At 31.8% G+C, this 11,793-nt stretch overlaps 1 protein-coding gene across 3 annotated transcripts in view; it reads left to right on the top strand.

Annotated features, from left to right (window-relative positions):
- The first annotated feature begins 10,480 nt into the window (after window positions 1-10,480).
- Window positions 10,481-11,793, top strand: part of LOC111417387 (Short Calcium-binding Mitochondrial Carrier) — a 45,089-nt gene continuing 43,776 nt past the window's right edge. Inside the window, exons 1-2 of one of the 3 annotated variants that reach the window (XM_071197502.1) lie at window positions 10,490-10,557; window positions 10,619-10,820. In XM_071197502.1, coding sequence (XP_071053603.1) covers window positions 10,620-10,820 — 201 coding nt within the window. In that variant the 5' untranslated portion in view covers window positions 10,490-10,557; window position 10,619. Of the gene's footprint in view, window positions 10,821-11,793 lie in introns of all 3 variants that reach the window. The other 2 variants (XM_071197497.1, XM_023049905.2) reach the window with 2 other exon arrangements.

The raw sequence follows: 11,793 nt of genomic DNA, 5'->3' as shown, positions 1-11,793 counted from the left end.
TTTGGTCGTTTGGTTTACTTTGAAGTTTGTTTTTATTAATTTAAAACTATACTAAGCTTACTGGTTATCAGTTCTGCAAAAAGCGGTTCTCGCGTCGGAACAAAATGTTTAAAAAAGGAGTTCTGGTGTGGATTTTTAAGCGATCAAGATACGACGAATAGAACAAAAATACCGTTATTTCCAGTTTTATTGGAATCATTGGGACAAATGTTATACATCGCCGAGAAATGATGTTTATTAGGTCGGGCAGCTCTACGTGTTGTCATCTCTCTTAATGTTAATCATACTGTGTGTGATTGGTAAATCAATATTATCAGTTGATGTATAAAGTATATACATATATATGGGACATTTACTGTTTGTCTGTGCATTTGTTTGAAAATGCATGTGTGTAAAAAAATTTTAATTAATTAAATATCAATAATATGATCTTGTTTTTGACTATCCTTCGTTTTTGATTATTACTTTATTTTAAATTAATGTTATCTTAAAAAAGTTAATTATTGTAAATATTTGTGCTTTTTTTTTAATTAATTAGAATTTGAATACTGTTAAATTAATTTATATAATACAAGTTGAAGTTTGAACTATTTAAATCTTTTTTTTTATAAAGTTCACTTGTATCTTTTTATCATAAAGAATAATTTTATAAAATTTTCTGGGTGTAATTTACTACAAACAGCATATTTGATATTTTTTATTATCTTTTAGCGAAATTTTTAACATTTATTCCTATTATTTTTTTTAAATAAATATATATACCGCTTATCACTTATTACTATTAATAAGTAAATCTATGTAAATAATAAATTATAATTCTATTCATGCATAATGAATTTTTTTCAATTCTAACCGCATTATCCAAGTATAGAATATAATTTATTATTACTCTATATAAAGAATTAAAAAAATATATTTAATATTGTTTAATGTTAAAAAGCCTATTGCATATTTTACATCCGCTGTTTGGCACTGTTATTGGGCAAATAGTATTTTAATAAATCTTTGTATCATTCTCGATCTTGTATTTTCATGTTCATGTTATTGATTGAAACAAAAATTAACAATATTATTGTAATTTGTAAACAATTGATTTTGATACTTTTCATACCGTTTTCTTTTTTTGTTTTTTCTCGGTTTAACCTTAAGGTAGGTACTAAAAGAGACATTTCAAAAAATAACATTCTTTTTTTGAGGGATAACGCTATAATATATTTTGCAATATTATAATGTACTATTAGGCTGTGTAACTTTGTTGTAAACAAGATCTTCGTGACTTGTGTATTTTGCTAACTTAAGAACTGATCGTTAAGCTCGCTAAAATCCGCGGGAATTGTGTTTAAAAGAAAGTATCTTTTGAATACTTTATCAATTTTATTCATTGGTTTTTTTTTATTACTACCAATAAGGTTTTCTTTTTTTACTTCTAATCACTTTTTTCTATTTATTACTTACTGTTTATTTAAATAACCTTTTAAAAATAAGTCATGTTGCACATGTGATTAATATTATAACGATTTGTTTAATACTGATTACATTAATCACGTATGTACATTATTGGGTGGAAGTATTTTGAAGTATATTCCAAATAAAATTATACTTCTATTGTTTAATTATTTTTTTCGTTTTATTTTAACATTATTTAATTTCAACCTTTAAACATATTTAGAATTTACATCCATACTTTCCTTTAAAATGATAAATTTAAATGTATTTAATTAAATAATATTTGCTCTAAATATGCAGGGTAAAAATTTGATAAATCTGCTTTAATGTTTTTGTGCTATCATTTCTAAATACATATAAAAGAAATCCAAATTGTGAACATGAAACATTAAAGTTAACTATAGTAAGAACGAAAAGAAATATTAATAAATTACTCTTTGTTTTTCTACTAAACAACATTTCAGATCATCGACTTTGAAGCTAATTATCACAAGAATGATCAAAAGAAACACCGAACGAAGAAAATTACTGATGATTACCGGCTTTATGTTAAAAATAAAGGCTGCAATAATAAATGTCTTTACCACAACAGTCTGGATTTGCGACGATCTGGATGTAATTTAGAGGTAAGTCCCTGATTATAACTTATTTCAGAAATCGTTCAGTTTTTTTTCTATGAATTCATAGGTTTTTGATGATTCGAATTGAGCAACTAGAGAAGCATATTGGTTCAGGTGACCACAAGCTTTTTAACACACTTGTTGGGATGAGCGATAGCGAGCAACCCAAGTACATTGGTGTTTTATAAGTTAAGTTTTCAACGTATTTATTAGGAACATTTGTTAATTCCGGAAATTTGCGGTGCGCTCCTCAACTCTCCAACCCGCCTTGCCAGCGTGGGGTTTTAAAGCAGAAACATCTCTGGTTTGAAATCCACTATAAACTGTAGGTCCACCTGTAATATAATGTAAGCTGCCAACTTTACATGCAGAGAAGAGGCCTGACGCAACCCAATCAAACTGTGGCGTCATAAAGAACTGGCTGATGATGATCAAGAACTGGCTCAATGATCTGAGCACCGGAAACAAAAAAAAAATGTTAGGAAATTATAGAATACCTTTTAATCCTCTATAAGTTACAATTCTGCCTGCAATTATAACACTTACTGCAGCGGATTTTCTCATATAAATGAGGTTTACACACAACATTTAAACATATTTGGCAAGAAGAGGTACATATTTTATTTAGTTCTGTACGAGGTCGCTTCCAGGCGAGGAGCTGGAACCGATAGTTTATACATGCTCTATGTTTATGTAATTCAATGTAATGCACATCCAGCGCCTGGTCCGTAAGCAACTTCGGCGATATTAGATGAAATCGTTAATTTGATGTCTTGGAAAGTAAACCAAGCGCACAATACTTGAATCTGTTCTCACTTCGACCAGGTTGCTTGCAGGCCAGGTGCTGAATTTCCATTATATCAACATAAAGATAGATAGTCCGCAAGCGATCTCGACGATATTAGATGATATCGTTCATTTGATGTCTTGAAAAGTAAAACAAGAGCTTAACAGTAACTTGTTCTCACTTCGCAAACTATCGGTTCTTATTTATTATAACTTTAACTGGTTGTTCCACAAAACTTAACTTTAAACGTCCTAGCCTTGTAATAGCTTGGTAACAAAACAGTGAATTGTCTAAAATTAAATTCAGAAAAGAACGGTGTTTTTAATTTGACGAAATAATGATACTATTTCTAAAGATAATAGGTTATTATCTGAATTGCTGCAGTTTTTCTAAAAGCATTTCTGAAGAAACAAAGGCGCTCATTACTGTCCCATTCCGAATTAAAGTGGTTCATTACCAAAGATGAGAACTTTTTATTTTGTCGCTGTTAAACAGCAGCCGACTCTCAACGCTTGCATTTTAATTTGGCTAATTTTCTGGCAAATGTCCTTAGCAAGAAAACTATTCAACAAAGTAATTGTCTTTTAAAAAGATCATTAGTTTATATTGAATACGAAAATGCCAAGATCCTCACATTTACAATCAAAGACTAAATATTCTCCCATCTTCAGTACTGAATAATAATTCTGAATATTCCTTAATAATATTGATATTCATAACCGAATCAATTATGCTTAACAATATTAAATATTTTACATTGGTACATGCTAGCACAACTTTCTTTTCTATTTAACCAAACACTTTATTGTAAGGAAGACAAGAATGACTGATAACAGATTATAAAAGTTCTACATGTTTTTTGTGCGAAGTAAAACAACATTATAGCCGAAATTAGACCATTCCGACCATTGTGGAATCCCACTCACAGAAAAAAAGTTGTTGTTTTAGGCTATCTTATCTTAATACTTCGTAAAATAGATTACTGCGTAATTTTTTAGGCGCTACCTGTTTTGGTCATATTGTGTTATGTTCCTTACAATTCATTCATCTGATTTTTTTCAAATATCTAATATTGCTGCAAATCCTTACTTATATACAGGAATTACCTCTCTTGTTATTATTTTATTATAACCGTTTTTACCAGGCGATTATTGTGTTGTGACAATATTATGTTGTAAAAACAACCATCGCTTTAAATTTGCAATATTATTTATTAATATCTTAATCTAAATCGCTTATTGGCCATGTGAGTAGTTTTTAGGCTTTTAAAAAATAGCAATTCATAGTGTTTTAATAAAATTTGAACAACTGAGAGTAAAGAAAGCAACACGTAAACGTTAATGTAAAAATTTGCTAAATGGAAGTATCAAAATTTAAGAGAAATATTGGATCTCAGATTCTTTCAAACGCTAGCATGTTTGCCGATGGTGTAATAAAAACTAAAGTAATTACATATGAATTGGTTACAATATTGGGCAATCAAAAGAATTCTCGTTCCAAAACTGAAACGTTATGAACAAGGAGGCAAGAATGGTAAAGACTGATTATATAACAATCATAAACACATTTGTGTACAAGTCGAGTTTCACCTTGCCAACTATCTCTCATTCGTCCAACGATTTATCGTATACCCCTAGAGTCCAACCACAACCAGAGATTTTAAACAATGTAGCAAGGGTTATGTTTCCCTCAGCGATTCGTCGATTTCTTTGTAGAGAAAGGACACCGAATAGATCAGAAATTTCTTGATTTACATTGCAGTTTTGTTTGCTTTAAGCGGCCCTTACACGATCAATAATATTTACAATACCTTAGCATATTGACAGTGTCAGGTGAAAAATTTTATTGACGGTAAATATTGATGGAGTATTGATAAAAATTCTGATTTTCGGGCATCACTACTGAAAAGTGGAGGGAATATTGACAATACTATTGACCGTGTAGGGTCGGCACCAATATTTCCAACAATACTCACAAGGGAAGTGTCACAACTGTGTCTCACCGATTTCGATGCAATTTGGTACAGTCATAGAATGGGCCAAAATAAGGTTCGTACATTTTTTTATACGTGCGGTAAAAGCCCCTGGGGCGAGTTATAGGGGTTGAAAGTTTGGAGAAAAAGTACGTTTTCACTTATATTTTAAAAATGAAAAGTGCTATCAAAATTTGGTAAATTGTAACTGATATTCATTTTAAAAGAGCTTTCTTTTGATGTATCACACATATACCAGAGGGTTAAGAAGGGCGAACTACCCCTATTTTTTTGGAATTATTTAAAAACCACCCTATCGATTTTGGCGGCATTAAGTATACTTCCAGCACGTTCAAAAATATTAGTTAAGGGTTTTTTCCCATTCGCTCTAGATCATCCCCAGCGAAGTTACGGGGGTTAACATGTAACCACTTTTCGTAAGAATGATGTGATAAAATTGTCAGGTATTTTGAAAATACTTTAACAAAACCGTAAATTAGTCGCACAATAAAATGTTTAATGTAAAATAAGGCATAATACACCATTTAGGGGTGGTTGGGGTTAACCACCCCCTTAAAAATTAATTCTATCCCGGGCATTACTTGTTGATTACGGCGAAATTTGGTACTGTGTTTATTTTATATAGTTTATTAGTTTATTTTTATTCTACATAATGTTGCCAAAAATACACCTACCAAAAAAATTTTGGCACAATATTTGTTTTTTTAGTGCCGCTTGCTAAAGGTCATTTCTCAAAATAGTTTTTTCTAGTATAAAAGAACGTGTGCCCAGTGGGTAGATTTTAGTTTCAGAGCAACTGACAGAAGCAATGGTTACAATAAACCCAATAAACGTTTTAAATTTGCTAATGACAGTTTTTACTGTTATGAATATTCCCCAGACTCCTGTAAATGAAGCAGAAGTTAGTTTAAAAGAAAATATACAGCGTATTTTAATGGAAAGTATGGAAGACTACAATATGCAAATTGAAGACGAAACTGTATTAATTTTCGATTCATCCAATGGCATCAATGACGGTCAGCAAATTATTGAAGACCAGGATACAACTGACAGGTTTGTAGAAGATACTGATGCTCATTGTCCATTGAAGGATGACATCGACTACGAGTACAAATTAGAGGCGGTAAATTACTGGACAAGTGGGAAGAAAGGTTATTTGAAACTAGAAACCGTAAAAAACAAATACCGAAAAGTAACGTCAAAGACCCAATTGCACAGATGGTCTAAATATATTGAAGAAAGAGGGACATACAAAGAAAAATTAGCAGAAATTACCGAATTTGTAATTAATCAAGCGAGAGCCGCCGTAGATAATAAATTGCCACTACATGATATTGATATACGCAGATGGGCTATACAAGCTAGAAATGAAAAGAATTTATCTCCTCAACTGTTCAAAGCATCTCATAGCTGGGTGCAACGTTTTAAGAAAGCAAATCGGTTAGTAAGCCGAAAAATAACAAAATTTCTATCCCAAAAACAAATTGGAAATGTTGATCGAGTAAAAACTTTAGCAAAAGATTTCGTTAAAGAGGCAAAGCTACAAATCCAAATATATGGACCTGAAAACACCTACAATTCGGATCAGAGCGGTTTTAACTTGGAATTCCATTCGGGAAGAACATTAAGCGATTTAGGAGTTAAAACCGTAGAAAGTGTGGTCCAGTCGGTGTCATCTACAACGCACAGTTACACAATTCAACCCGTAATATCTGCTGATGGGAAACTTCTTTCTCCACTTTTTATTGTTTTAAAAGAACCCTCTGGCAGCTTTGGACCGAGGGTAGCAAATACAATGTTTAAAGCAGACAATATATACGTTTTGGCATCAAAATCTGGAAAGTTAACTTCAGAACACATGAAAAATTGGCTCCAAAATGTATATTTTCCAAATACTGGTTCTAAATCATTATTATTATTAGATTCTTGGAGTGGCCATTGTCCTGAAGTTATTAGTGAAATAACTCCATCAGGTACTAATTTTAAACATTTATCTATACCTGCAGGGACAACAGGTCAAATACAGCCCCTAGATGTATTTGGTTTCAGAATATGGAAAAATTTTATTAGAAGATTCTCTGATCAGATTATTCTTTACCAGTATGATGTCAATTTACATCAGAGGGATAACATATTAAAATTGCAATCGTTGACGCATAACCAGTTGGCTTCCCCTCGGTTTATAAATGTTTTTAAATACGCATGGTTTGCAAGTGGCTATATAGAGGAGAGACCAGACCATTTTGAAAATCCCGTGGAAGTTTGCTTTTCGAGTGAGAAGCCAACGTGTGATATCTGTGGGGATATAGCGGTCATAACATGTGCATGGTGTAAAAAATCCTTATGTTTAAAACATTTTTTCCACGACTTTCATTTTTGCCAACACTACGTAGAATAAAAATAAATTTAATATTGAAAATTAATATAATACATAAAAAACGTCAATTAGTAATGTAGAATAAACTTCTTTGGTATATTGAACTATTTTTTTTGTCAGTTGCTTTTTAACTCATAAATAAATAAAATATCTTATTTATCTAGTAGTTTTATATTTATTATTTAAAGAAAATGAGGGTAGTTTACCTCGTGGAACATCGATAGATAGATTTTTAAAAAACAATACCACAGTTACGATGGCAGTTTTCATCTTCGAGGTATAAACAAAAAACTACCCCTAATTTGTAACCCTTATAACCATTTTCAAAAATTTTTACTTCAAATATAAAACAAACACAGTACCAAATTTCGCCGTAATCGACAAATAACGCCCGGGATAGAATTAATTTTTAAGGGGGTGGATAACCCCAACAACCCCTATATGGTGTATTATGCCTTATTTTACACTAAACATTTTATTGTGCGACTAATTTACGGTTTTGTTTAAAGTATTTTCAAAATACCTGACAATTTTATCACATCATTCTTACGAAAAGTGCTTACATGTTAACCCCCGTAACTTCGCTGGGGTTGATCTAGGGCGAATGGGAAAAAACCCTTAACTAATATTTTTGAACGCACTAGAAGTATACTTAATGCCGCCAAAATCGATAGGGTGGTTTTTAAATAATTCCAAAAAAATAGGGGTAGTTCGCCCTTTTTAACCCTCTGCTATATGTGTGACACATCAAAAGAAAGCTCTTTTAAAATGAATATCAGTTACAATTTACCAAATTTTGATAGCACTTTTCGTTTTCAAAATATAAGTGAAAACGTACTTTTTCTCCAAACTTTCAACCCCTATAACTCGCCCCAGGGGCTTTTACCGCACGTATAAAAAAATGTGCGAACCTTATTTTGGCCCATTCTATGACTGTACCAAATTGCATCGAAATCGGTGAGACACAGTTGTGACACTTCCCTTGTCAGTGTAATAAATTCAACATTCCAAATTAAATACCTACTTTTAATTGTAACAATAACAAAACATGCCTATCAGCACACTGAAAAACATAGTTATTTTAACCCAGATGATTTGAAGACAGGTTTAATTCTTATTTTCTACATTACACTCAGTTCAGATCAAGCCGCGCGCCTGTGAAGGAGTGGTGAAAATGACCGACCCGATGATTAACTGACGTTGTTGACGTTCAACACGATGAAGATACTGTTGGTTCATCCAGTTCGTTCACGTCTTGTAGGACATATATAAAGGTTTCTATTACAGCTTTGCTGATAGTTGCTGGGGACATTATAACAAAAAATTTCAAGTCTTCAAAATTTCTTCCTGTGGCTCAGGGTTAAGGCTAATCTTTCCCTAACACTTATACTTTCTCTCATATTGCTATCCTGTCTCTTCAAAAATGGTTTGTTAAAGGAACTTTCATCCATTCAAAAGTAGTTCTTGAAATCATCAACATCGCAGAGGTTGATTTCTGTCAACAGTACTAGATAAAAATATTCATCTCTCTTCTTCAACCATTCTTTCATCCAGTGTTTGTTCCAAGCGCCAAAATAATAGCTACGCAAGCTTTTGTACGATTATCCTTATTTGGAAAGAATAAATCGGTAAATAACCGAGTAAAGCTACGTAGATTCACCCTGTTCGTAAAGATAACTTATTGAGCAAACTTATTGACAAAAGTACTGACAATAATATTGATCGTGTAAGGTAGTGAAGTATTGAGACTGGTTGCCACGAGGATTGATGGTTGTATTGTCAATACTGATATTGTCATTACTATTGATGGTGTAAGGGCCGCTTTACACAAAATATTGATAGTGAAGATAATACCATTTCAATTGATTTGGAACAAGTTCTTTTCATTCCGACTTTGACTCATTCGGATATCTTTTGCAGTTGTCCTGTTTTGACTTCGGGGTTCATTTGTCTGATACAGATGATGCGTTTATGTGTATATGGGATGAATCTATTATTGGGAGGGGTGGAAATGACATAGCATCTTGTGGGCTGAAAGACTTCTTCCATCCAAATTTTCCTAAAAGAAGAAAACTGGTTATATGGAGTGATAACTGTATTGGGCAAAACAAGAATAACATTATTTTAATGTTGCTCATTTACCTAGTTTCTAAAGGTATCTACAAAAAAGTCGAGCAAAACTTTCTGGTAAGTGGCCCTCCTATCTCACTTGCGATAGAGATTTTGCATAATAGACAAAATAAAACGCGTCGTAAAAACTTACACCCTCGAAAGTATAAGAAAGATGAGTTTATAATCAAAGAAACAATTTCAAGAATTTTCAGAACATGGCAGATGAATATCTAAATACAATTAAATTACAAGTTTCATAAGTAATCTGAATTAAAATTGAACAAGGGCAAGAAATCTCAGTAAAAACCAAGAAAACCTTTCTGATTTATAAACATGAATAACTTGTGATGTTCTAAAAAAAGGAAAAAGGGCAAATGGCATTTCTCATGCAGTGGTTTCCGACCTCCACTGCACAAACCGTATTTTACCAGAGAAGCTTAAGAATCTAAAATACATGATAGACTACATTCCATTGAAATATAATCATAAAAAAAAACCTTCTTATGTTTTCTTACCCTTGGGACTTAGAACCTTCTACCAGTCGTCATGTTTAAGTTGGTGTTTTTCATGTAAATTTTTATTTATAACTATGTATGTAATCCATATGATCGTGTTTTCTGTACTAAATAAAACTATTTCAAGAAAGTTTTTTATTTTTTTTATGTTTTCGACATGTTCTATGCAATATCTCATTGTCAGTTTAATTTCTTTGGCACTTAGAATCTCTTGAATATGACAAGTATTGACCACTATTGATATTATTGTTATTAGTTAACCAAATATATTCAAGTAAGATTAAAATAGAAAATATTTTTGTTATAAATTAAATTAATCTTTTTGGAATTAAACATTTTTTTAATGAATTTATCAATTATATTTACTTTGCAAACAGTCTTGTTTTATCAGTAGCTCAGTTACAGCCGCGGTTATTATCTCAAATATGCCCACGTGTGCACGGGGACGTCCACATTTCCTTATCAGTACCCACCGATAAATTAATCAACAATTGGATTTCACTAATAACGATTTTTTTCAATAAATCCAAAGATTTTTTTAAATCCTTCATTTTAAACTGTTTTCACGGGGAATTCACAGATGGCCCCACTCGTACTTTCGGATTTAGCTGTCAAACCGCTGTGCTTAGCGCATTGCGGTCGAACGGAATCAAACGGAACGCGTTCTAAAGAAGGCAGGAAGGAAGGAACTTTTCCTTAGATATTTCGTACTGTTAATATAGTTACGTGTTAATAATTTACCAATTGGTAATTGTGAGTGTTTGTTAGAATGCCCATGAGGGGAAAACTTCACGAGGACGATCCATTACTACAGCATCCACCTCATTATTTGCACGAGTTAGTTAAAGAGGACGAGGAACGTTTTGAGAAACTCTTCGTACGACTCGACAAAAGCGGTGATGGAAAAATAGACATCGAAGATTTGACCCTTGCCCTTAAAGAATTCGGCCTTCACCATCGATATGCGGAGGTAGGTGTGAGAATCAAGACGTTTTTCAGTCAATGTCAAGCAAATAATTAGGCTTCTATGACAGTGACACACTTTTCTTTACATTCTTGATTCATTTTTATACGGGTTAAAGTACAAAATTTTTGTGCGTTTACAAAATAATAAAAATAATGGATAACAATCTTTATCATCACGAGATTACATTGAAGTCGCATGTATCTACTTAAGTAGAACGTCTGATAAATGTACACGTTGTCTGTTGAAATTTGTAGGTTAGAAATTCTTGGAATTCCCTGATGGTTATCCGGTTGATTATTACCCGGGAATGGTTATTTATTGGAAAATTGTGTTTAAACATTTTTGGAGCGTTTCCAACGCTGTGACCTTACTTAGTTTCTACTGGCTTCAATTATGTCAGTGTATTGTGACTGTGCTAAAAATACATGGTAAATTTGCAAAAATTTACATTGAAATCACAGTTTAAAATCATGTTTACTAAGAGATAACATTTTTTCTATTTAAAACATAAAAAATATAGTGATACTTTATAGATCATGAAGATATAACGTAAATATCTTTAATAAATAAATTTTATTTAATTCTAGGTTATGTTTATTTTCCTGGAAATTACTTGTTTTAGTTTTAAAACTACATCTAATGAAAAAAATTCAGTTGGTTTTTGAAGTAATAAAAAGTTGTTGTTGCGGTTTGAAAGTTGTAATAGTTTTTATTATTTTATAATTGGCATAAACGAAGTTGAACTAAAAGTAAAATCACATAAACTAATTACATAAATTATACAGTGTGTCTGTAAAGTAGCGGATATAGGCGATAAAATCATTATAAATGGTTTATGGAAAAATCCCTGAAAGGGGTCTAAAGATTTACATTTTTTGCAATTTTTTTACGGAATATGAAAGAGGATTTTTTTCTGAATCTAGTACAGTCAATATTAATATTGGTTACATAAGAAAATTTTCGAGAAAAATAATTA

Source organism: Onthophagus taurus, chromosome 1 (assembly GCF_036711975.1).
Source record: "Onthophagus taurus isolate NC chromosome 1, IU_Otau_3.0, whole genome shotgun sequence".
Classification (NCBI taxonomy): domain Eukaryota; kingdom Metazoa; phylum Arthropoda; class Insecta; order Coleoptera; family Scarabaeidae; genus Onthophagus; species Onthophagus taurus.
This window is presented reverse-complemented; position numbering and strand designations above follow the sequence as displayed.